The sequence below is a fragment of the Balaenoptera borealis genome (genome assembly GCF_965194805.1).
Source record: "Balaenoptera borealis genome assembly, chromosome: 11".
Classification (NCBI taxonomy): Eukaryota; Metazoa; Chordata; class Mammalia; order Artiodactyla; family Balaenopteridae; genus Balaenoptera; species Balaenoptera borealis.
In genome coordinates this window covers 11,903,145-11,931,049 of record NC_138868.1, presented here as the reverse complement: position 1 = coordinate 11,931,049, position 27,905 = coordinate 11,903,145, and the positions used below count along the sequence as shown (strand labels likewise).

General features: G+C 37.4%; 1 protein-coding gene and 1 pseudogene across 4 annotated transcripts; both read right to left on the bottom strand.

Moving 5' to 3' along the window:
* Positions 1-477: 477 nt before the first annotated feature.
* Positions 478-8,756, bottom strand: LOC309605420 (olfactory receptor 5B12-like; annotated as a pseudogene). Its single transcript has one exon. The product of its transcript is annotated as an olfactory receptor 5B12-like (transcript).
* Positions 8,757-16,696: 7,940 nt separating this feature from the next.
* On the bottom strand, positions 16,697-19,745 carry LOC309605402 (olfactory receptor 5B2-like). Of its 3 annotated transcripts, none has more exons than XM_082341252.1 (2): positions 19,371-19,745; positions 16,697-17,847 (listed from the first exon to the last, which is right to left on the bottom strand). In XM_082341252.1, the coding sequence occupies exons 1-2, from the start codon at positions 19,641-19,643 to the stop codon at positions 17,167-17,169; spliced, it is 954 nt and encodes a 317-aa protein (XP_082197378.1). In that variant the 5' UTR covers positions 19,644-19,745; the 3' UTR covers positions 16,697-17,166. The 3 variants fall into 3 exon arrangements, with proteins under 3 accessions (XP_082197378.1, XP_082197377.1, XP_082197376.1); XM_082341251.1 differs by having other exon boundaries at positions 16,697-18,004; positions 19,501-19,745; XM_082341250.1 differs by lacking the exon at positions 19,371-19,745 and having other exon boundaries at positions 16,697-18,831.
* Between the last annotated feature and the right edge of the window lie 8,160 nt (positions 19,746-27,905).

Genomic DNA, 27,905 nt, shown 5'->3' with positions numbered 1-27,905 from the left:
ATACACAAAAGAAAATGAGAAAGGAATCAAAGCATATCACTAAAAATCAAAATCAACAAAACACAGAGAAAGGCACCAAGAGAGTAAAAGAGGAGAATAATAGCTATAAGAGGTACAGAAAATAATAACAAAATGAAAATAGCAAGCCCTTCTCTGGTGCGTAATTTTATGTGTCAACTTGAGTAAGTAAGGGGATGTCCAGATATGTGGTTAAACACTATTTCTGAGTGGATCTGTGAAGGTGTTTTTGGAAGAGATCAGCATGTGAATTAGTGAACTGAGTGAAGCACCCCAATGTGGGTGAGCATCACCCAATCCCTTTGGGACTGAATAAAACAAAAAGGTGGAGGAAGTTTGAATTCACTCTCAGCTGCACTGTTTGAGCTAAATTTAAAACACTGATTGTCTCCTGCCCTTGGCCTTTCTGGTTGTTATGACTTTGTTAAATTAACATTTGTTAAGTGGAGCATGTTAAATTAACATTTGTTAAGTGGAGCAAAGGGTGCCAGGTAGTGAGCTACAGTTCAACAACAGACCAGGAGAGAAATTGAAAGAGAGAAGTTTATTACTCACAGGTCGTGGAAGAAGTATACAGCATGCCTCCAGGGGTCACACAGGGAGGCCAAGCCAGAGTGCAGACAGAGGGAATGACAGAACATGGGGCACATGCGTTTATTAGGGTCCATAGATGGAGTGCTTTGGGGTTCCTGGGTAAAACCAAATTGGTCACTTCAAATCAAAAGAGTAGGGTTTTTTTTTTTAATTTTTATTTTATATTGGAGTATAGTTGATTTACAATGTTGCATTAGTTTCAGGTGTACAGCAAGGTGACTTAGCTATACATATATATACTCTTTTTTTTTCTGGTAATCTTTTTATTTTAAAAAATTTTTATCAGGGTATAATTGACTTACAATGTTGTATTAGTTTCAGGTGTACAGCAAAGTGAATCTGTTATACAAATACATAAATCCAGTCTTTTTTTTAGATTCTTTTCCCATATAGGCCATTACAGAGTATTGAGTAGAGTTCCCCGTGCTATAGAGTAGGTCCTTATTAGTTATCTATTTTATATATAGTAGTGTGAAAAAAGGCTACGAATGAACTTATCTACAAAACCGAAATAGAGTTACAGATGCAGAAAATAAACTTATGGTTACCGGGGGGGAAGGGGGGAGGATAAATTGGAAGATTGTGATTGACATATATCTATTCTTTTTCAGATTCTTTTCCCATTTAGGTTATTATAGAATATTGAGTATATTTCCCCGTGCTATACAATAGGTCCTTGTTGATTAATTATTTTATATATGGTAGTGTGTATATGTCATTCCCAAACTCCTAATTTATCCCTCCCCTCTCCAGTCTTTCTTTTAGCTGTTAAATTAAGTAGCAACAAAAGACAGGAAGCTCAGTATCATTGCAAATATTTTTGAGACATCTTTGAGTATATATTGTGTTTATTTAAGTTTTCTACTTTTCTCTCAATTCTTGTTCCAAATCCCTGCCTTTATCTCACTTCATCACCTCAAGCATCACACCATTTCTTAAGCATTTTATTTTCCTGTCTGTACACTGCTTTCCCCAAAAGTAACATAGATCACTCTTTCTCTTCATTATCCCAAAGAACTAATTACACACAATCTTATATTCAGAAACAATGAAGGGAAAGTAAAGCCCAGAACTATAAATTGTTGCAAAGTAAGTATTCAATACAACAGATCTTTAGGTACCTGCTTTCTTTCGAAAGTTGAGGGTATCAAAGCCATATTTCCCTAGCTGCTCTAAGAAAAGCACAACATATATTTACTGTATTATGCAGTTTGGGAAAACATTTAGTAACTAAAACAATGAATAATTAGGGACTAGATTGTAGGGTATACATTTAAAATATTTTTACCCCCACCATTGATCTAAAACTACTCAAAGTCATTCATCAACTTCATATCACTAAAGCTTATCATCAATTCTTAATCTTGATATTACTTAACCTACCAGCACCTTTGACACAGACATTCCCTCTTGAAACATTTCATATCACTTGGTTTACAGGACACCACTCACCTTTGCTGGCAGCTCCTCTCTCTGACCTTTTATTGAGACAGTTACCCAGGTCTTAGTCCTTAAACCACTTCCCTTCTCTCTACCTATGTCTTCTTACAGATCTCATTCATTCTCAGGACTTAAATACCATCTACATGCTGATAACTTTCAAATTTATACCTCTATTTCGATGCCAATCTTTTATGGAAGAAAAAAAAATGTTGTGAGTTGGGAGTCTGGACTTCAAGAGCCTTTTATTTTTACTTTCACACTGTGAGAATGCTGGCCTGAAAATATTATGAAAGAAAGCTTGTCCAGCCTCTGGAGGATCAAAGACCATGTGGAGAAGAGGTAGAGAGTAGCCAGAATCAACATCCAGGAATGTAAGGCCATCTTTAAGCCTTCAGCCCAACTGACTATGCAGAAGATAGGCAACCTCATGAGTGAGTCCGTGAGAAAGCAGCAAAGTAACTGCCCTGCCAACCATAGAATTATGAGAAATATAAAATGTTGTTTTAAGCCACTAAGTTTTGTGGTAGTGTGTTACAAAGCAATAGATAACTGATTAGCTATACAGATCGTATAATCTCTCTAATTAAATCTATGTGCTAAACAGAATCTTCATCTTCTCAATGGCTCTCCTGAAAGCATTACTAACCTCTTTATTCCTTAGACTATAGGGTTCAACAGATGACATTTGGCCCTTGCCCATAGAATGACTAGAACTGGGTTGTAAGTACATGAAGATGACAGTTCCATAGAATATGGAGACAGCAGTGAGGTGAGAGGTGCAGGTGGAAAAGGCTTTCTTCCTTCTGTCTGCTGAGTGCATTCTCAGGATGTCAATGAATATGAACAGATAGGAAGTCAAGGTAACTATAAGGGCAAAAAAGACATTGAAAGCTGCTAAGGTAAAGAGCACAATCTCATTTATGTAGATATCAGAGCAGAAAAGGGCCAGGATTGGGGGAATATCACAGAAGAAGTGATGGACCATATTGGAATGGCAGAAGGAGAGGCAGAAGGTGAATCCAGTGTGGATGGCAGATTGAGCAAAGCCCCAGACATAGCAGCCTATGGCCCTTTGAGCACACACACTGGTGGTCACAGTGGTGGTGTAATGCAAGGGCTTACACACTGCTGCATGCCGATCATGAGCCATGACTGCTAGTAGAAAACAGTCTACACTGGCAAAGCCACAAAGAAGAACGTCTGAACAACACATCCCCCATAGGATATGACTTTATCTCCTGTGAAAAACCCAGCCATCACCTTGGGAGTAACAGTTGAGGAGTAAACACAATCCACCAGACAGAGGTTACTGAGGAAAAAATACATGGGAGTGTGGAGACGAGAGTCCAACAGAATCCACGTGATCATCCCAAGATTTCCAATGAGAGTGATGAGATATATGAAAGTGAATATTATGAAGAGAGGGACTTGCAGTGCTGGGATATCAATTAGTCCCAAGAGTCTAAACTCATTCACTTCAGTGCTGTTCTCCATGAATGCCATTTTGAAATGGTGTTTCACCTGTCAAAACAAGGGAAGCAAAATGGATGAATTACTGATGCATGGAAAATGATTCATGGCACATTCTGTCACCTGAATGACACAAGCACACTGTGACACCATTACCAGTGTAGGATTCCCAATAACCCTGAGACTGGCAGCTTCTGACTTCCATCTCACCATTTGTAAAGGTATGCACTATATTCGTTAGTTCCTGACTCCACTCAGATATTCCAAATGGCCACTCAGTTATATTCAAAATATCTGTTGCTTATTTTTATTTGGGTTGAAAGTTTGTGTTTCCTCTGCAAATTACTTTCACTTTTATCACTGTCATTCCTGAGCAAGATAGCACTCATACTAACTAAGCACTTACCATATGCCAGGTAGTCAGAGAACAATAAATAGTATCTCATTTAATCTTCCCAGATATTCTTTTAGGTAATTACCTGAGAAAAAATGACGTATCACTGCCTTCTGGATGTGAATACTGTGAAGAATGAGATTATTACCCAAGCCATTGTGCTCCATCTAAGGTCTAGGAAGGATAGCTTTCCTTTCACTCCTCAGAGAAAATTGTCCCCCCATTAAAAGAAATACCCCCAAAAGTGAAAAAATATCAAAATCATGACCACTCAAACAAACTCTATACTATACAGCCTATGCCTGGCTTCATCCCCTTGAGGGAGGCATCACAGAATGGAGGGAGATGGTCATTCCCATTTTATCCCCTTGGAAAAGCCACATAATGTTGCTGAGTTTTAATTTCTTCATCTGACAAAATTAAGTGGGCATTCTTTCCTACTTTTAGTATGTTACAAGAGTCTTACAGCAGTTCTAAAAGGTGTTTGGAGGGACAGTGGACCTTCAAGATGGTGGAGGGGTAAGACGTGGAGATCACCATCCTCCCCACAAATACATCAAAAATACATCTACATGTGGAACAGCTCCTGCAGAACACCTACTGAACACTGGCAGAAGACCTCAGACTTCCCAAAAGGCAAAGAAATCCCCACATACCTGGCCGTGTGGCTGACAGGGTCATGGTGCTCTGGACTGGTGTCAGGCATGAGCCTCTGAGGTGGGAGAGCCGAGTTCAGGACATTGGACCACCAGAGACCTCCAGCCCCATGTAATATCAATCGGCGAGAGTTCTCCCAAGATCTCCGTCTCAATGCTAAGACCCAGCTCCACCCACTGGCCAGCAAGCTACAGTGCTGGATGGCCTATGCCAAACAACTAGCAAGATAGGAACACAACCCCACCCATTAGCAGAGAGGCTGCCTAAAATCATACTAAGTTCACAGACACCCAAAACACACCACCAGACACGGTCCTGCCCACCAGAAAGACAAGATCCAGTGCCACCCACCAGAACACAGGCACCAGTCCCCTCCACCAGGAAGCCTACACAACCCACTGAACCAACTTTACCCACTGTGGGCAGACACCAGAAACAATGGGAACTACAAACCTGCAGCCTGCAAAAAGGAGACCCCAAACACAGTAAGTTAAGCAAAATGGGAAGAGAGAAATATTCAGCAGATGAAGAAGCAAACTAACAACCCACCAGACCAAATAAATGAAGAGGAAATAGGCAATCTACCTGAAAAAGAATTCAGAGTAATGATAGTAAAGATGACACAAAATCTTAGAAATAGAATGGAGAAAATAAAAGAAACGTTTAACAAGGACCTAGAAGAACTAAAGAGCAAACAAACAATGATGAACACCACAATAAATGAAATAAAACATTCTCTAGAAGGAACCAACAGCAGAATAACTGAGGCAGAAGAACGGATAAGTGACCTGGAAGATAAAATAATGGAAATAACTACTGCAGAGCAGAACAAAGAAAAAAGAATGAAAAGAATTGAGGACAGTCTCAGACACCTCTGGGACAACATTAAGCACACCAACATTCGAATAATAGGGGTCCCAGAAGACGAAGAGAAAAAGAAAGGGCCTGAGAAAATATTTGAAGGGATTATAGGTGAAAACTTCCTTAACAAGGGAAAGGAAATAGTCAATCAAGTCCAGGAAGCACAGAGCGTCCCATACAGGATAAATCCAAGGATAAACATACCAAGACACATATTAATCAAACTATCAAAAATTAAATACAAAGAAAAAATATGAAAAGCAGCAAGGAAAAGCAGCAATTAACATACAAGGGAATCCCCATAAGGTTAACAGCTGATCTTTCAGCAGAAACTCTGCAAGCCAGAAAGGAGTGGCAGGACATATTGAAAGAGATTAAAGGGAAAAACCTACAACCAATATTACTCTACCCAGCAAGGATCTCATTCAGATTCAATGGAGAAATTAAAACCTTTACAGACAGGCAAAAGCTAAGAGAACTCAGCACCGCCAAACCAGCTTTACAACAAATGCTAAAGCTACTTGTCTAGGCAGGAAACACAAGAGAAAGAAAAGGCCTACAAAAAACAAACCCAAAACAATTAAGAAAATGGTAATAGGAACATACATATCGATAAGTACCTTAAATGTAAATAGATTAAATGCTCCAACCAAAACATATAGACTGGCTGAATGGATACAAAAACAAGACCTGTATATATGCTGTCTACAAGAGACCCACTTCAGAGCTAGGGACACATACAGACTGAAAGTGAGGGGATGAAAAAGATATTCCATGCAAATGGAAATCAAAAGAAAGCTGGAGTAGCAATTCTCATATCAGACAAAATAGACTTTAAAATAAAGACTATTACAAGAGAAAATGAAAGACACTACATAATGATCAAGGGATCAATCCAAGAAGAAGATATAACAATTGTAAATATTTATGCACCCAACATAGGAGCACCTCAATACATAAGGAAAATACTAACAGCCATAAAAGGGGAAATCGACAGTAACACAGTCATAGTAGGGTACTTTAACACCCCACTTTCACCAACGGACAGATCAACCAAAATGAAAACAAATAAGGAAACACAAGCTTTAAATGACACATAAGACAAGATGGACTTAATTGATATTTATAGGACATTCCATCCAAAAACAACAGACTACCCTTTCTTCTCAAGTACTCATGGAACATTCTCCAGGATAGATCATATCTTGGTCATAAATCAAGCCTTGGTAAATTTAGGACAATTAAAATTATATCAAGTATATTTTCCAACAACAATGCTATGAGACTAGATATAAATTACAGGAAAAAAACTGTAAAAAATACAAACACATGGAGGCTAAATATTACACAACTAAATAACCAAGAGATCACTGAAGAAATCAAAGAGGAAATCAAAAAATACCTAAAAACAAATGACAATGAAAACACAATGACCCAAAACCTATGGGATGCAGCAAAGCAGATTTAAGAGAGAAGTTTATAGCAATATAATCCTACCTCAAGAAACAAGAAAATTCTCAAATGAACAACCTAACCTTACACCTAAAGCAATTAGAGAAAGAAGAACAAAACACCCCCCAAGTTAGCAGAAGGGAAGAAATCATAAAAATCACATCAGAAATAAATGAAAAAGAAATGAGGGAAACAATAGCAAAGATCAATAAAACTAAAAGCTGGTTCTTTGAGAAGATAAACAAAATTGATAAACCCCTAGCCAGACTCATCAAGAAAAAAAGAGAGAAGACTCAAATCAACAGAATTAGAAATGAAAAAGGAGAAGTAACAACTGACACTGCAGAAATACAAAGAATCATGAGGGATTACTACAAGCAACTATATGCTAATAAAATGGACAACCTGGAAGAAATGGACAAATTCTTAGAAAAGCACAACTTTCCAAGACTGAACCAGGAAGAAATAGAAAATATAAACAGACCAATCACAAGCACTGAAGTTGAAACTGTGATTTAAAATCTTCCAAGAAAAAAGCCCAGGACCAGATGGCTTCACAGGCTAATTCTATCAAACATTTAGAGAAGAGCTAACACCTATCCTTCTCAAACTCTTCCAAAATATAGCAGAGGGGAAACACTCACAAACTCATTCTATGAGGCCACCATCACCCTGATACCAAAACCAGACAAACATGTCACAAAGAAAGAAAACTACTGACCAATATCACTGATGAACACAGATGCAAAAATCCTCAGCAAAATACTAGCAAAGAAAATCCAACAGCACACTGAAAAGATTGTACACCATGATCAAGTGGGGTTTACCCCAGGAATGCAAGGATTCTTCAATATACACAAATCAATCAATGTGATACACCATATTAACAAATAGAAAGATAAAAACCATATGATCATCTCAATAGATGCAGAAAAAGCTTTCAAACAAATTCAACACTGATTTATGGTAAAAAGCCTCCAGAAAGTAGGCATAGGGGCAACTTACCTCAACATAATAAAGGTCATATATGACAAACCCACAGCCAACATCATTCTCAATGGTGAAAACCTGAAACCATTTCCTCTAAAATCAGGAACAAGACAAGGATGCCACTCTCACCACTATTATTCAACATAGTTTTGGAAGTTCTAGCCACAGAAATCAGAGATGAAAAAGAAATAAAAGGAATCCAAATTGGAAAAGAAGAAGTAAAACTGTCACTGTTTGCAGATAACATGATACTCTATATAGAGAATCCTACAGATGTTACCAGAAAACTTCTAGAGCTAATCAATGAATTTGGTAAAGTAGCAGGATACAAAATTAATACACAGAAATCTCTTGCATTCCTATACACTAATAATGAAAAATCTGAAAGAGAAATTAAGGAAACACTCCCATTTACCATTGCAACAAAATGAATACAATACCTAGGAATAAACCTACCTAAGGAGACAAAAGACCTGTATTCAGAAAACTATAAGACACTGATGAAAGAAATTAAAGATGATACAAACAGATGGAGAGATATACCATGATCTTGGATTGGCAGAATCAACATTGTGAAAATGACTATACTACCCAAAGCAATCTACAGGTTCAATGCAATCCATAGCAAACTACCAATGGCATTTTTCACAGAACTAGAGCAAAAAATTTCACAATTTATATGGAAACACAAAAGGCTCTGAATACCCAAAGCAAACTTGAGAAAGAAAAACGCTGCTGGAGGAATCAGGCTGCCTGACTTCAGACTATACCACAAAGCTACAGTAAACAAGACAGTATGGTACTGGCACAAAAACAGAAATATAGATCAATGGAACAGGATACAAAGCCCAGAGATCAACCCACGCACATATGGTCATCTTATCTTTGATAAAGGAGGCAAAAATATACAATGGAGAAAAGACAGTCTCTTCAATAAGTGGTATTGGGAATACTGGACAGCTACATGTAAAAGAATGAAATTAGAGCACTCCCTAACACCATACACAAAAGTAAACTCAAAATGGATTAAAGACCTAAATGTAAGGCCAGACACTATAAAACCCTTAGAGGAAAACATAGGAAGAACACTCTTTGACATAAATCACAGCAAGATCCTTTTTGACCCACCTCCTAGAGAAATGGAAATAAAACAAAAAATAAACAAATGGGACCTAATGAAACTTAAAAGTTTTTGCACAGCAAAAGAAACCATAAACAAGATGAAAAGACAAACCTCAGAATGGGAGAAAATATTTGCAAACGAAGCAACTGACAGGATTAATCTCCAAAATATAGAAGCAGCTCATGCAGCTCAATATCAAAAAAGCAAACAACTCAATCCAAAACTGAGCAGAAGACCTTAACAGACGTTTCTCCAAAGAAGATATACATATTTCCAACAAACACATGAAAGGATGCTCAACATTACCAATCATTAGAGAAATGCAAATCAAAACTACAATGAAGTGTCACATCACAGCAGTCAGAATGACCATCATCAAAAAATCTACAAACAATAAATGCTGGAGTGGGTGTGGAGGAAAGGGAACCCTCTTGCACTGTTGATGGGAATGTAAATTGATACAGCCACTATGGAGAACAGTACGGAGGTTCCTTAAAAAACTAAAAATAGGACTACTGTATGACCCAGCAATCCCACAACTGGGTATATACCCTGAGAAAATCATAATTCAAAAAGAGACATGGGGCTTCCCTGGTGGCACAGTGGTTAAGAATCCGCCTGCCAATGCAGGGGACACGGGTTCAAGCCCTGGTCTGAGAAGATCCCACATGCCTCGGATCAACTAAGCCCGTGAGCCACAACTACTGAGTCCGCGTGCTACAACTACTGAAGCCCTTGAGCCTAGAGCCCGTGCTCCACAACAAGAGAAGCCACGGCAATGAGAAGCCCGCGCACTGCAACGAAGAGTAGCACCTACTCTCCGCAACTAGAGAAAGCCCGCGCACAGCAACGAAGACCCAACACAGCATGTTCCACATGTGCCACATTTTTCATTGCAACACTATTTACAATAGCCAGGACATGGAAGCAACCTAAGTGTCCACCAACAGATGAATGGATAAAGAAGATGTGGCACATATATACAATGGCATATTACTCAGCCATAGAAAGAAACGAAATTGAGTTATTTGTAGTGAGGTGGATGGACCTAGAGTCTGTCATACAGAATGAAGTAAGTCAGAAAGAGAAAAACAAATACCGCATGCTAACACATATATATGGAATCTAAAAGAAAAAAAAATGGTTCTGAAGAACTTAGGGGCAGGATAGGAATAAAGATGCAGATGTAGAGAATGGACTTGAGGACATGGGAGGGGAGAAGGGTAAGCTGGGACAAAGTGAGAGAGTGGCATGGACATATATGCACTACCAAATGTAAAATAGATAGCTAGTGGAGAGCAGCTGCATAGCACAGGGAGATCAGCTCGGTGCTTTGTGACCACCTAGAGGGGTGGGATAGGGAGAGTGGGAGGGAGACGCAAGAGGGAGGGTATATGGGGATATATGTATACACATAGCTGATTCACTTTGTTATACAGTAGAAACTAACACACCATTGTAAAGCAATTATACTCCAATAAAGATGTTAAAATAAACAAACAAACAAATAAATAAATAAATAAAAGGTGTTTGGAGACCAACACTGTTATTTACAGAGGAAGCATATTGTGGTGATAAAGAACATGGTCTCTGGAGTGACTTGCCTGCATTCAAATCCTGGTATTGCTACTTACTAGCTGGGTAACCTTGGGCAACTCACAACCTCTCTGTGCCTCAGTTTAAAACAGGGATGGTAATAATAGTACCTCACAAGGCTGTTTGGGGAATTTAATAAGTTGATATGTTTAAATCACTTAGAATACTGCCTAATACATAGTTAGCATGCAATGTCACAATTATTACTACTATTAAATAAATATTAATATGAATAGTGGTCATAGTATTATATGACTATCGAAAAAATAACAAAAAATGCTCAACAAAATTATTGGAACCACATTACTAAAGAAACTTATGTGGGTGAGTGACCTAATAGCTTAAATTCAAAATTGTATAATCAAACATACCATACTGACAATTATTAACAACAAAAAACTTGAGGTTTGAGATTTAGGGATAATAACAGATACAAATTTTGACACGTTATCTTTCATGGCAAGACTTCTGCCAGAGGAATCTATTGAAGGTTGTACTGATTATTTCACCCAACTGTATTTATGAAATAGCTTTCCCAATTTTCAGAATCCAGGCTAAATATCTAATCCAATCTGATAAAGTCTTCAACAAACAAGCTCTTAATGCCAGGATTATTCAGCCCTGGCTCTCTTTTCCTCACAATCCACATGTAGTCCATGAGCACATACTATTATCTCTACCTTCAAAATATATCCTAAATTCATTCATTTGTCACCACCTTTATTATAACCATTTCAGGGCAAACCCTTGCTTAGGTCACACCTGGTAAGAACTGAGACAAAGAAGGAGACACTGGGAAACTTAAGAAAAGGATATCTGAGTTAAGGTGCAGATATGGAAGCTGAGAGATGGTGGGGGCTAAGGAGTAGATATTAAAAGATGTTGAAGTTTTATCCTTTCAATTTGATAGTAAATGTGTCCTATAGGACATGTCTTTTTAATCTTAACAACAATAATATCAGCAACAATCACATCTGCAACCTTATTACCCTTCACACCAGGCACTGTTGTCTTAGTTCATATAGATTCAAACCTTTAAAGTCTGAATCCAAGCCTGAATAATAATATAAACAATGCATAATATAAACAATATAATATACTACCTTAATTTTTTTTTTCTGTATTACCCAATGTACCCAGTACATAATAAGGCCTCAAAATGTCTTAAGCTCACTGTGAGCTCTTATGATTAAGCTATTACATTTCTGTGTATAATGTTTACTCTTAATCAAAAACAAAATTTTGAACAGGTGAAGATATCACTTCAGGAAATAAAGTGTATTGACAGGTATGTCACTGTGCCAAGATCTAAGAGGGTTAAATTAGGTTATTTAGGATCCTAAATATTTAAAACACTAACATGAGACAATATTGTCTTATCTGTGTCCAAAGAATTCCTGGAGATTAAATATAAGTACATGAAGAGACTGTCCCATAGAATGGAGACTGCAGGGTTGTGGCCAGCACAGGTGGACAAGATGTTCTTGTATCCCTTGGCTAAGCACATACTCAAAATGGTGATAGTTATGAACAGGTAGAATATCAAGGTAATCAGAAAAACAAAAAAGATATTGAAACTCGCCACAAAGCAAGAAGTAACTCACTGATAGGTTTATGAGAGCAAGAGAGAGCCATGACAGCTTGCTTTCTCAGAAAAAGTGATGGACCATGTTGGACAGACAAAAGGAGAAACTTAAGGTGAAATCATTATGGATGGAAGCGTTCAGGACATCCCACAGACCTAGCAGTCAATGGGGGCCAGATGACCAAAAAATTTATTGTCATAGTGGTGGTACAATGGAGAGGTTTACACACTGCTGTATAGTTGTCAGAAGACATTGAAATCATCTCAGTCCCTCTCAATCACATTTTCTTTCGCTTATTGGGTTATTTGACCAACGTTGGACTACATTCCAAGAATACAAACTTAATGGGATAACACTTCTGCCCTCGAAAAGCTCACAATTAAATAGCAGAGCCACAGTTGTAAATGTAAATATATATATTAAATGTAACAAGTATATATTAAATATATTAGTGTTTATATAAACTATATAATTATTTCTATAATACATTCTATTAATATTTAATAATGCAATATATGATTTATTGATATGTTATGTGTATTTAATGTATTTGGATGAACAGAGAAGGGTGCCAATACAGAAAAGGAAGAGGCAGAAAGATTAGGGAGAAGAAGAGAAGGGAAAGGACACATTTATTAAACAACTATTCTCTGTCCAGCACTGTGCAAAGTTCTTGCTCATTCAGCACTCATTTAATACAATTATTATCTCCAGTAGAAGCTCAGAGGATTTTAGTGCGATATCTTAGATCAGAAAATTTGGTTAAAGTGGACTTTTATTTTTCTTGTGCTAATGTTATTCCTACCAGTCATTTTAATTATGTTTTACAAGCTGGGTGGGGATTAAGAAATAAATACTTCTGGAATTAAGTTGCACTGTAGATATTTTACAGAATTTTCTGTCATATATTCCTCCACTTCTTACCAACAGCACCCAGAAGGTCTTATGGGAATCTCTCTATATTTGTTGGTATAAATAATACTAGCTGTTAGACAAAAAAATAGCTCACCCACAGAGGTTTTTCTTGCTCATATACTGTTCATATACACTATATGGGGCTCATATAGTGACTTAGGAATCCAAGTTCTTTCCATTTAGTGGCTCCGCTGTCTGCTATGGCCTGGAAAGACCAGTCACTCAGTGTGAGAAGGGGGCCAGGCTGACCTCTCTCTATCTGGCACCAGTAATGTCTGCCCGTACCCCATTCAAATATAGTGCTGGGTCCGAGCTGCCTCTGTCCCCAGCCACTTCTTACTCTCCTTGCCAGGAAGCCTTCTCCTTAGTGGAACAAGAGGGGCCAAGCTGGTGCTTGGCCTGGGCCTGGGCTCATGCTAGGGTGACTGTGGGAAACTGGCCAGAGGTCCAGGCAGTCTCAACATGCTTCTTCCTCCTTGTTTGGAGGGGGAGAGAGGGGGTCAGCAAGTGTGTGTGAGCTCTCCACAGTGGACTCCACATTTCTCACAGCTCCCCAGCCTGTCCCACTGGTCTTCAAACCAGCCAAGGGGACTTGTCTTCCTGGTGTTGGGCCCCAGGGCTGGGGTACCCAATATGTGGTTAGAATTGCTCATTCCCCGTGGAGGATCTCCTAGCCCAGGTAATCCCCGCCTCCTCCATGTCCGTTCCTAGGGGAGCAGGTCCCAAACTGCTTCTCTTCTCTTCCTACCCGACTCCCTGCAGATCGTTCTTTACAGCCTTGGTTGTATAAGAGTCTTTCATCAGTTGCTAGTTTGTTTTCAGTGAGAATTGCTCCACACTTAGATGTATTTCTGATGTGTTTGTGGGGGGAGGTGAGCTCAGTGTCCTCCTACTCTGCCACCTGGATCTCCTCTCCCCACAATTTCTTTATCCATTCATCCTTCAACAGATACTTAGGTGGTTTCCATGTCTTGGCTCTTGTGAATGATGCTACAACACACATACACACAAAAGTAATTAGGTGAGAAGATGTATATGTTAATTAGCTTGACTGCAATAATCATTTCACTATGTGTATGTATATCAAAACGTCATGTTGCACTCAAATATATACATTTGTTATTAAAATTTTTAATAAATAAATAATACAAGACAGGGGAACCTGGGCAAGGGTTTATTAGTTTCCTATGGCTTCTCTAACATGTTACCAAAAAATTGGTGGCTTAAAATCACGGAAATTTATTCTCTCACAGTACTAGAAGCCAGAAATTCCAAATTAGTTTCATTGTGCCCAAATCGATGTGGTGGTGGTAGGGCTCCTAATCCCTCTGGAGGATGTAGAATAAAATCCATTCTTGCCTGTTTCATCTTCTGGTGGTATTCCATGGCTTGTGGCTGCATCACTCCAATCTCTGTCTCCATGGTTACATTGCCTTCTCCTCTTCTCTCTGTGGTCCAATCTCTCTTTGACTTTTTTTTTTAAATAAATTTATTCATTTATTTATTTATTTTTGGCTGTGTTGGTTCTTCGTTGCTGCATGTGGGCTTTCTCTAGTTGTGGTGAGCGGGGGCTACTCTTTGTTGCCGTGCGCGGGCTTCTCATTGCGGTGGCTTCTCTAGTTGCATAGCACGGGCTCTAGGCACGTGGGCTTCAGTAGTTGTGGCACACAGGCTCAGTAGTTGTGGCTCATGGGCTCCAGAGTGCAGGCTCAGTAGTTGTGGCACACGGGCTTAGTTGCTCCGAGGCATGTGGTATCTTCCCGAACCAAGGATCAAACCCGTGTCCCCTGCGTTGGCAGGTGGATTCTTAACCACTGCACCACCAGGGAAGTCCTCTTTGACTTCTTCTTATAAGGATATATATGATTTCCTTTAGGGCCCACATGTATAATCCAGGATAATTGATCAGTCTTAAATCCTTAAGATAATCACAGATGCACACAGTCCTTTTTATGCTACATAAGGTAATATTCACATGTTCCAGGGACTCAGATGTGGATCTTTTGGGAGCCACTATTCAACCTACACAGGTTCACATGGGAACATTCTACATGATCTTTGAAAATTTGCTGTAACTCTAAAATAATTCTAAAGTTAAATAATTAAATTTCAACAAGAGAAGCATCACTATAAAGACAGAAGTGAATCTTGTGATATAACACACTGCCCACTAGGAACAGCATGATCATCTTAGTACATTCAAGCACAATCTTACAAATGTCGAGATGTTGAAGTCAATAATTAAATAGAGACAAAAAAGGAGCCATTGGTGCACGTTCCCATTAGAGCTTTAGTATAAAATGGAGATCCCTGAGGGTCAAATAAATGCATAATGATTATGCTTTACACTAGGATATGAAATACATGTTATGTTTATCACTGACAGATACTTTCTGGTCTATATTCCATACGGACATTTTGAAGCATTTCAGTTAGGTGTATAATCAGTACGTATGAAGTAATTTTCCAAATTAAATCAGAGAGTAAACTTTTATTTAATCTCATATTAATGTATTCTTATGATTTACCAATTAGAATTTATTTGGTGTTTACTTGCCACTTTACAAGACATATTGAGATGATCTGAGATTACCCATTGATGGGATATTTAGGAAATCACTGTGTCAAAAGTGGGGCATGAAAACATTGAGCAAGAATGTAGATTAAAACATTTCAGCAAAGCAGAAAATAAGCTGTAACTCTGGAAATGCTCTATATGTATATCTACAAGGTAACTAAGGGGAATAAACTGTAATATAATCATCAATGGTTCAAAGATTTAACATATAGTACAAAAGGACTCAAACTTTATTTGTACTTTGGTAAGTGTTTATTGAGAATCTGCTGTGAAACACACACTCATTTAGGTACTGAGGACCACATGAGAAAAAGAGATAAAGTCACTGCTCTTATGGAACTTACACTCTAGTTAGGAGAAATAGTTAACAAACCAGTTGGCAAGTAAATATACATGGGTGAGTGTTGATAAGGACTATAAAGAAAAATACAGGGTGAGGAGTTGCTGTATGTGGGGAGGAGAGAGTATTTTATAAAGATGGTCAGGGAAGGCCTCTGTGGTAGGATAACATTTAAGGACACCCTGAATGAAGTAAGGGAAGATTCCTCTTGGAGGGAGTAGTAAGTACAAAGGCCCTGATGTGGAAACATATATGGAGTTATCAAGAAATAGCAAGGGAATCAGTGTAAATGGAGTGGAGGAGAAGACTTGGAGAGTGAAAAGGATGACCTAACTCAACTTAAGTGTAAACAAATGAGAAGCACTAACCATTTCAAAGCATCTGCAGATAGAAAAACATACAATGTCATTGATACTCTCAGTGCATATTTTTAAACATTGTGAAAGTTTGTGCTCATGTATAGATAATTGAAAATGCTTTTATTTCCTTCCATTTTTCTTGTATTCCAGTTCTTTCTTCCTTTTGAAAATTGTAATGGAAACATTGGTTCTACAAAATGACTCAGCCAAGACAGAAATATAACTCAATTTAAATGTGATATTTATGTCTTTCAATAAAATGTGCCAACAAAGCACGTACTTTCATTTAGAATTATATAGGTTTTTCTCCAGTTAAGACTCTTAGAACAGATATACTAAAGAAATAAATAAGATTAGATATAAATTAATATTCTAATAGCTTTAAACTATTTTAAATTACTCTATTATAAACTACCTACACTACAAATTTACCACTGCCAAATGTATGTGACCACATGCCCACATAGAGCACTTGTATGAACCTCTGTTCATGGGCTTGTTTGTCCTACTGATTTACATGTATGTTTGCACTGGCATGTGGTAGAGAAAATGCCCGTGTAACAAGTGAATAAATCAAAAACGATTCATAAGGTTTTTAAGAAGCAGGACCCAGAATATCTTATGCTTCATCTGAGACATATATAGTTGAAGTATTAAGTATATTTTATTTTTACTAAACAACAGACTCTTGAGTTGGATATAATTTTAGGAATTAAATGTAATGTAGGGCTAAAATGTGAATGGGATGACCTGAGAGAAATGAAACTAGATTATTGTACATCACACAACATTAAAATCCAAAGGCTAGAGAGAATTTTGCATTCCCCAAAACCTTCTTGAATGCACTTTTAACCTCTTTGTTCCTCAGGCTGTAGACGATAGGGTTCAGCATGGGAATGACCAGAGCATAGAACACAGATGCCACTTTGTCTGTGTCCATGGAATGATTGGAGCTGGGTTGTAAGTACATAAAGATGACTGTCCCATAGAAGATGGAGACTGCAGAGAGGTGACTAGTGCAGATGGACAAACCTTTTTGGTATCCCTTAGCTGAGTGCCTCTTCAAGACGGTGATCGATATGAAAAGGTAGGAAACCAATATTACCAGAAGAGCAAAAAAGACATTAAAGCTTGAAATTAAAACAAGAACCACCTCACTAATGTGTTTATCCGAGCAAGAGAGAGCCATGACAGCTGGAATGTCACAGAAAAAGTGATGGACCACATTGGTCTTACAGAAAGAAAGACTGAATGTGCCTCCAGCATGGATGGAAGCATTCAAGAAACCACATGCATAGGAGCCTATGGCCAGACGTGTACACACACTTGTCGTCATGGTGATGGTGTAATGGAGGGGTTTACATACTGCTGCATAGCGGTCATAGGCCATTGAGGCTAAGAGGAAATTTTCCACACTGGCAAAGGCTGCAAATAAGAACATCTGAGCAGCACATGCATTGTAGGAGATGACCTTGTCTCCTCTAAGGAACCCAGCTATCACTTTAGGTGTGACAGCTGAGGAGTAGCCAAAGTCCACCAAAGACAGATTAATGATGAAAAGGTACATTGGGGTGTGGAGACGGGAGTCCAACAGGATCAGTGTGATCATCCCCAGGTTTCCAAAAGCACTGATGAGGAAAATGAGGATAAACACAATAAAGAAGGAAATCTGAAGTTCTGGGGCATTGGTTAGACCCACCAGGATGAAATCCGTCACATTTGTACCATTCTCCATGTGTATTACTAAATTCTCTGTAGTAATGAGAAAGCAAGGAGCATCTGGTAAACAGCAAAGAGATTGCACTGAAATTTAAATATATAAACACTCCATTATTTTTTCATTTTATGATGGCAATAAATTATTCTTCATGATTCTCTGATCTAAAGCATTGATTGAAAAATAACTTAGTAAATAAATTATCTTATAGTTACATACTCTTGAAGCTGAAAGATCCATACGGATTACATGGCCAACTTCCCACTTGTGCAAATGAACAACCTGAGGTGCAGAAAGAGATTATTATTTGTCTTAGGTCACATATTTGCCATAAATACATGTCCCAAATCAGATCACTTCAATCTATTAACAGCTTACATTTATACAGTGCTCAGTCCAAGTACACATTTATGTTTAATTTGTTTAAATATGGTTAATCTTCTAACAAATCTACAAAAGGTTAAGTGTTTTGAGCAAGTTTACACAAGTACCAGCTGACAGATTCAAGCTTTGGACCCAGGCAGAGTGACTTCCAAGACACATGATCCTAACTGAAGTTTAATTGAATTTATTTTAACTAAATTCATATTTTTTCATTGCATACACTAGACCAAACTCAATGCTTGTGGGTGCACAGTGGAGAAACTAAGATATATATGTAAACTAGATGTAGTGGGGAAACTAGCACACCAAAATCATTGTTTTAAATTATACTAATAAAAGTAGACTAATCCCACTTACGTTTGGACTCATTTTTCTGTCCACTCATGGATGTGTGAATTACATGTGGTTTGCATAAATGATGTTTCTTCGGGCATGTACTTAAATATACTTTGAGTGAAATGAGAGTGGGGATGATCATGCATCTTCAGGATGGTGATAAATATGAACATGCAGGAAATAAAGATAGCCATGAGAGCAAAAAACACATGGAAGGTACTAATATAAACAAGAACCATCTCACTCATGTGTTTATCTGAGCAGGAAAGGACCATGACTGCTGGAAGATCACAGAAAAAGTGATGAACCAGATTGGACCTACAGAAAGAGAGACTGAAGGTATCTCCAATGTTTACAGAGGCATTCAGAACACCACAAGCATAAGAGCCTATGGCAAGACAAGCACACATATTTGTTGTCGTGGTGATGGTGTAATGTAGGGGTTTACACACGGCCGCATAGCGGTCATAGGCCATTGAGGCCAAGAGGTAACTTTCCACCGTGGCAAAGACTGTAAAAAAGAACATCTGAGCAGTGCATGCATTGTAGGAGATGACCTTATTTCCTGTAAGGAATCCTGCCATCACATTGGGTGTGATTGCTGAGGAGTAACCAAAGTCCACCAGTGAGAGATTACTGAGGGAAAAGTACATAAGAGTGTGAAGATGAGAGTCCAACAGAATCAACATGATCATCCCCAGATTTCCAACTAGAGTGATGAGGTAGATGAGAGTGAACATTATAAAGAGTGGGACCTGCATTTCTGGAGCATCAGGAAGTCCTAGAAGGATGAATTCAGTCACTACTGTATTGTTCTCCATGGACATCATTTGGGAATCACACGATGCCCTGCAACAATGAGAGGTAAAGGAACAGGAATGGAAAAGAGGGTACAGTGAAATTGGAATGCATGTATACTCTGTGGATTATTTTAATTACAGCAATAATTTGTTCTCCAGATCTAAAGCATACACATAAGAAAATTAGTAAATAAACTATCTGTTGTGTTATAGATAGTTGAAATGGAGGGGTTTCATGGATCACTCATGAAGTTTACTAATCTTGTATATGAGAAACTGAGGTATAGAAAGGGGTGATGACTTGTCCAAAGTCACATATCTGGAATGACTCCATCTTCCAAATCATATCTACTGAGTCAAGAAACAACATACCCTTCTATAGTGCCCACATTCCAGTATGTCACAGTCGATCCTCATTATCTGTAGTAGTTGGGTTCTATAAAGTAACAGTGAACAGTGAATTCATGAGTGCTTATTTGCTCCTAGCAGAAATACACAAATAGGTTCCTTCAAACCTCTGGTCACATTTTCATCAATCAATCAATCCAAAAGCTTGTTTGTGTGTTTCTCTTTAACAACATCGTATTTAATATATACTGTTGATTCATTAACATTGGTCTCACAGCCAACAGCACTGTAACTCATACCTAAATGAAGCTTATGTAATACACTTATTTTCTCCTTAAGGCACATCACAGTCTTGTGCCCAGGAACACTCAACGGCACTTCAGCATTACACTCAGGGGCTATTTAAATTTAAAAATCACCAACAAAAGGCATAAAAGTGTGGAAAACTGGCACTACAAAGACTGCATAATAAACAGTTACAGTATGGGAACGGAAACAAGAAGGTAGAGCAATTGCCTTGTTCAACCTCTGCTGGAAATATGAACGTCAAGCAACTCATATTTTTCACCACTCTGCACATGTCCCTAAATGATCACAAAAGCACTACAAATATTTATTTTAGGATTAAAATAAATTTTAATTATAGGAATAATTGCAAATGTGAAATCTGTGAATATGAGGATTGACTGTATGTATATATATTCATTTCATCCTCTTAACAATGCTATGAGGTTCACTAGTCATTACCCTCATTGATTTTATGAGATAACTTAGACTCAAAAAGATTGCTTAATTTGTTTGAGTTTACATGAGTATTAACTGGCAGAGTCAAGCTTTGTACCCAGGCAGACTGGTTTCCAATTCCCATGATACGAACTGAAATTTGAGTTGAAGTGAACTAATTCAATTCACATGTTTTATTGAATCCATTAGACCAAGTTTAAAATTAGTTGTTAGGACTACTGAAATAACTAATATACTATCCTTGGCTATGGGACTTACAGTGGAGTAACAGAGATGTACATGTAATGTAGATGCAGTGCAATGACTGCAACAACAAATATGTCCAACCAGCAAAGGCAATTCTGAAGAGAAAGTAATGCACTGAGTGTAAGAACTCAAGATCTGGGAAGAGATGAATAGCATTCTAAAAGTACCTACCATTTACTATCAGGGAGACAGTGTCCTAACCTAAGTTTTCTGAGCCTCATATTTTTCATCGCTAAAAACAAAGAGGTAATGCGAAGGGACAAAAGTTAGAGTTAATAAAATAATGCACGAAAAACAATAAATATAAGCCTGATTAGTGTTAGCTCTAATGTTAGTATTAGGATGAAATGATGGTTTCTACCTTGGTTTGGAAAAAGTGGGCAGCAATATTCAGATCTTTAGGTTATGGATTACTTTTGAAGTTTGATAGCCTCTCTCCTTGATTAGTCTTTCTTCACACACTATGTCCACTCAGGTCTTCTGATTCCTCCTGTGGGTCTTACTCTGTCTTTCCTCTAACCATATCATTGGCTGTACCAGCCATTGTTCAATTTCTTCCTAGAGATCCATATTTTACCTTGGGTTGAAACAGTTTTCTTCTGCTTCAAACTCATTCTTACTCTCACGACTGCAACCCATAAGCTGGATCACAAAAATCTAGGGTTGAAATTGTATGCTCCTGAGTTTGACGAGCTTTCAGATCTGCTTTTGTGGTGAACCTCGCATTCTAAATTTTTTCATTTGAATTTGAGGCCTGTGTCACAGCTTCCATTTATTAACCATTCTTCTCTACCAGTTTCCCCTTCAAGACTTCACCTTTCATGCCTAGTACCTAAAGACATTTGTTATATTATCCTACAACTTCATCCTACAATGTTATAAGGTATGGAGTATTATTATCCACCTCTTGTCATTAAGGAAACTGAGTATTTGAGGGGTTAGGAGACTTCATAAAAATCTACACCTAGCAAGAAATAAACTCAAGATTCATATCCAGGTCAGACAGATTTTAAAGCCTATGGCCTTAGCCGTCACTCTTAGCTTTTCTAGATGTGCTAGTAATAATATGAGTGAGATTAAGGGGAAAAGAAGGCTGAAATAAATAAAGTAAGGGGTTTTCTAATTCATGGTGGTCCTCTTGTAGTCTAAAGAAGTATCATTTCACCCTGTTCTATTTAACTTCCCCTTCAATAACAGGCCTAGAGTTAGTAAACTAAATGAAGTTACCAAATCAGAGCACAATCTATCCTATGTGTTTTTTTGTTTTGGTTTTTGTTGTGGTGGTGGTGGTTTGTTTGTTCTTATCCTCTTTAGGAAAGCAGCATGGTGCTTCCTGAGTATCACAACACTCCCCAATGACATAGGTTTTGACACTTAGTGACCAGTTCATCCTCACTGTTTGAGAAAAATATTGAAAACATCCATTACTTTGTGGAATTATAGCAGACGTAGCCTCCTTCTGGTTTTTGCATGAATTACACTTCTCACTAATAATGTATAAGGAAATATAGAAGCTTACCTTCCCCCTTGACAAAAAGGGAAAGGCAACCATGAATTGTGAGTCTAAAATCAGAAAATCAACCAGGGTAGAATGTATAAATCCTATTGGAGAAGGTCTCTCAGGTACTGGTAAAAAAGATTTTAAAGTCTCTGAAGCATGAATAAATGGAAGAAAAATCATTGACATGGAGCTAGGAGACCTGGGTTCAAGTCCTACATCTCCCATGTATTATTTATGATCCCTTGGAAGAGTCATTTACCTCTGTCAAGCTTAGTTTTCTTATTTATGAAACAAAAATAATAAAATTACCTCTCCCACACATCTCACAGAATTCTGTCTGTGAATAGCAAATGAAAGATGATCTACAAAACAATTTGGTAAAGGGGTTATCACTTTAACCTGAATCAGTATAATTCTTATCTTAGAGTGTTTTCCTTGGCTCTGGCTGCAGGTTCTAAGCAAATCCTGTTTGGAGGGAAACTGACATGTACACTAGAATCTACCATTCAGATGAATAAACAAATGAAAAAAAGCGTTCTGCACACAGACTGGTCCTCTAAAATGATGTTAAATGGAGTAATTTGGAGATTCCAAAGGCTAATGAATAGGAGCCAGGAGGAAGTTATAGGGACACAGAGCTGTCAGGGGAATGGGGTCCCCTATGAGAACCTAGGGTTCTCAGCTCTCATCTCACTTATTTAGTGAAGAAGCAATTAAACTGTCTGTGGGGAGTTTAAGTGCCTGTTGAGTAAGTGCACCGAGCAGTTTGTGTTACCTGACTTTTTTTAAATTTTCTAATTAATGTATAATTTATATAAAGTTACAGCCACACTTTTTAATGTATAGTTCTAACAGTTTGCACAAATGTATGTGGCTGTAAAGCCACCACCACATCATGATGTAGAACGGTTCTATCAACCCCCCAAATTTCCTATACCCCTTTATGCTTGACCCCTCCTTCTACCTGCTAGCAAACACTGATCTGTTTTCAGCCCTTATAGTTTGGGCTTTGTAAGAATGTCATAAAAAACGAGTCATACTGTAGGTTGTCTTTTGAGTCTGGCTTCTTTCCCTTAGCGTAATGAATTTGAAATGTATGGAGCTGTGTAGTTGTTCTGTAATTGGTTCCTGTTTATTGCTGAGAGGTATTCTGTGTATTCAGCACAGATTGTTTATCCATTCCACAGTTGAGAGAAAATTGGGCTGTTTCCAGTTTTTACCTATCACAAATAAAGTGTCTATAAACATTCACATACAGAATTTTACGTGAACATATGCATATATTTCACTTGGGTACATTCTTAGGAGTGAGAGCTCTGGGTTGTATGATACAGTCAACCTGTTTTCCAAAATGGTATACTATTCTGCATTCCTGCCAACAATGTATGAGAGTTCTGATTGCTTCACATCCTTGGCAGTATTTGATATTTATAGGTTTGTCTTTATTAGTTAGTTACTCTAAGGGGTCTGTAGTGTATCTCCTTGTTTTGCATTCCTGTAATGACTAATGATGTGGAGCATCTTTTCATGCGCTTATTTGTCATCCCTATTATCTTCCTTTGTAAAGTCTCTGTTAAAACCTTTTGCCCATTTTTACCGTATTTGTTTCATTATTATTCCAATTTGAGAATATTTTATGTATTCCAAAATGCAAGCCCTTTACTGATAAGGACTGATATGTGATTTGCAAATACTTTCTCCCAGTTCGTGACTTGCCTTTTTGAGTTTTTAACAAGTATTCGAACTGTATCAGTTGAAAATACTATACTTCTCTTTAAAATTGCCTTTACAGAATTGGCAAATATCAACTGACGATATCAGTATTGCTGTATTTCTGGAATCTCTATCTGGCTCCAGTAACGTTTAATCTAATACAGCTATCCTTTGTCCAATACCGCACTACTTGACTATTGTAGCTTAATGGTGAATCTGGAAAGGAGGGATGTGAGTGCTTCAACACTGTTGTTCTTCAAAATTGTTTGGTTATTCCAGTTTATTTGACTTTCCATATAAATATTACAATGTGCTTGCCCATTTTTACAAAAATTCTTTCTGGGATTTGGGAACACAGACGTCTTAAAATTATTTAGTCTTCTAATCCATGAATGTAGTAAATTGCTCCATTTGTCATATTTGATTTATTTAGTCAATGTGTTATAGTCTTCAGCACATCTTGCACATATCTTGCAAGATTTATACCTAAGTACTTCATGGTGTTGGTACTACTGCAAATGGTACTGCTTTTAAATTTCAATTTCTAATTGTTTATTGACATTATATAGCATTATGATGGATTTTTGAATATTGACCTTGTTTCTTAAGAACTTGCTAAACTCATTAGTTCTACAGCTTTTTGTCATATTCTTTGGGATTTTCTAAGTAGAAATTCATATCTTCTCTGAATTGTGGGGATTTTATTTATTCCTTTCCAACCAATATTTTTTTTAACATCTTTATTGGAGTATAATGGCTTTACAATGGTGTGTTAGTTTCTGCTTTATAACAAAGTGAATCAGCTATACATACACATATATGCCTATATCTCCTCTCTCTTGAGTCTCCCTCCCTCCCACCTTCCCTATCCCATCCCTCTAGGTGGTCACAAAGCACTGAGCTGATCTCCCTGTGCCATGTGGCTGCTTCCCACTAGCTATCTATTTTACATTTGGTAGTGTATATAAGCTCATGCCACTCTCTCACTTCGTCCCAGCTTACCCTTCCCCCTCCCTGTGTCCTCAAGTTCATTCTCTACGTCTGCATCTTTATTCCTGTCCTGCCCCTAGGTTCTTCAGAACTTTTTTTTTTTTTAGATTCCATGTATATGTGTTTGTTAGCATACGGTATTTGTATTTCTCTTTCTGACTTACTTCACTCTGTATGAAAGACTCTAGGTCCATCCACCTCACTACAGATAACTCAGTTTTGTTTCTTTCTATGACTGAGTAATATTCCATTTTATATATGTGCCACATCTTCTTTATCCATTCATCTGTTGATGGACACTTAGGTTGCTTCCGTGTCCTCCTATTGTAAATAGAGCTGCAGTGAACATTGTGGTACCTGACTCTTTTTGAATTATGGTTTTCTCTGGGTATACGCCCAGTAGTGGGATTCCTGGATCATATGGTAAATCTATTTTTAGTTTTTTAAGGAACTTCCATACTGTTCTCCATAGTGGCTGTATCAATTTACATTCCCACCAACAGTGCCAGAGGGTTCCCTTTTCTCTACACCCTCTCCAGTATTTATTGTTTGTAAATTTTTGATGATGGCCATTCTGACTGGTGTGAGGTGATATGTCATTGTAGTTTTGATTTGCATTTCTCTAATGATTAGTGATGTTGAGCATCCTTTCATGTGTTTGTTGACAATCTGTATATCTTCTTTGGAGAAATGTCTATTTAGGTCTTCTGCTCATTTTCAACCAATATGTTTTCATTTCTTTTTCTTGCCTCACTGTATTGATGCCTATCATGATGGATAGAAGTGATAAGAGGAGACATCCTTGCCTATTTCTAATCTTTGGAAAAAACATTCAGTCTTTCATCATAAAGAAAGTATGAAGCTAGCTATAAGTGTTTCATAGATGTTTTTTTATCATGTTTAGGAAGTTTCCCACTACTAATACCTTGCTGAGAGTTTTTATTGTGAATAAATGATGAATTTTGTCTGAGTCTTTTTCTGCATCTATTGAGATGATTATATGGTTTTAGTGTAGTACTACCAAATGATTCCATTCATGTGGAATATAAAACAAACAAGCAAGCAACATGGATGGACCTAGAGACTGTCATACTAAGTGAAGTAAGTCAGAGAAAGACAAATATCATATGATATAGCTTATATGTGGAATCTAAAAAAAAGGGCACAAATGAACTTATCTACAAAATGGAAACAGAGTTACAAATGTAGAAAATAAACTTATGGTTACTGGGGGTAACAGGGAGGGGGATAAATTGGAAGATTGGGATTGACATATACACGCTACTATATATAAAATAGATAACTAATAAGAACCTATTGTATGGCACAGAAAACTCTACTCAATACTCTGTAATTGCCTATATGGGAAAATAATCTAAAAAAGAGTGGATACATGTAAATGTATAACTGAATCACTTTGCTGTACACCTGAAACTAACACAACATTGTAAATCAACTATACTCCAATAAAAATTTAAAGACAAACAAACAAACATACAGACAAACAAAATAAATGAACAAACCAAACCAAACAAAAACAAACACATGGATACAGAGAACAGAGTAGTGGTTACCAGAGGAGAAGGGGCAGTAAGGAGGGCAAAACTGGTAAAGGGTATCAATATAGTGAATGAATGTAAAGTAAATTTTTGTTGGTGATGCTGCCGTAGTGTATACAGAATTAGAAATACGTGCAGTATACATGAAACTTACATAATGTTATAAACCAATGTTACCTCAATAAAAAATAAATTTAAAAAAACCAAAAACATACAAACAAAAAACCCCACATCATCTTAATACAGTACATTATTTTGAAATCCCACTTGCAATTAATTTGCAATCCCACTTGGTCATGACTTATTAAGAATTTTACATATTGTTGGATTTGATCATACACAATGATGAAAGAATAGTTCTACATATGCAAGTAAATCAATGTGATATATCACATTACAGAATGAAGGATAAAAATCATATGATCATCTCAATAGATGTAGAAAAAGCATTTGACAAAATTCAAAATCTTTTCATGATAAAAACTCTCAACAAATTAGGTATGAAAGGAATGTACTTCAACATAATAAAGACTATACATGACAAACACACAGCTATGTCATACTCAGCAGTGAAAAATTGAAAGCTTTTTCTCTAAGATCAGGATCAAGACAAGGGTGCCCACTCTAACCACCTCAGTATAGTAATAGAAGTCCTAGCCAGACTTTTTCCATGGACCATACAGTTGTGGATATTGTGGACTCTAGCATTTCCATTTGTTGTTTCTTTTAAGTCTTCATTCCTTTGTTAAAATCACCAGTCTGACTATTATGTTTTCCAACTTTTCCACTAGAATCTTTAACATATTAATCGTATATTTATTTTGTATTCCTTCTCTGATAGTTTCAATATCTCTGTCATATAAGCATCTGATTCTGCTGATTGCTTTGTCTTTCAGCAAAGTATTGCCTCTTTGTATTCCTTGTGATTTTTTTGAAAACTAAACATCGTGTATAAAGCAATAAATCTTGTGGTAAATACATTTTATGCCCGAAGATAGTCCTACATGTTGTTGTTGTTTTGTTTGGCTAGAACATTAGTGTGGACAGCTGAGTCAATCTAGTTACATACAAGTCAAACTGGATTTGGATCTTGTTTCTATAGTTACCATCAGTGAACCACATATGAAGAGGCTTCAGATGGCATGACCATGTTTTAGGATGGGAGCTGGTTTACAAGATATTTCTCAATAT

What these genes read in the sequence shown, in the direction of transcription:
- LOC309605402 (XM_082341251.1), bottom strand. Translation starts at nt 19,643, where the DNA reads ATGATGTCCATGGAGAACAATACAGTAGTGACTGAATTCATCCTTCTA. An exon ending in GGAAATCTGGGGATGATCAT is followed by an intron (nt 18,005 to 19,500) that starts GTTGATTCTGTT and finishes TTTCCTCATCAG; the next exon opens with TGCTTTTGGAAACCTGGGGA.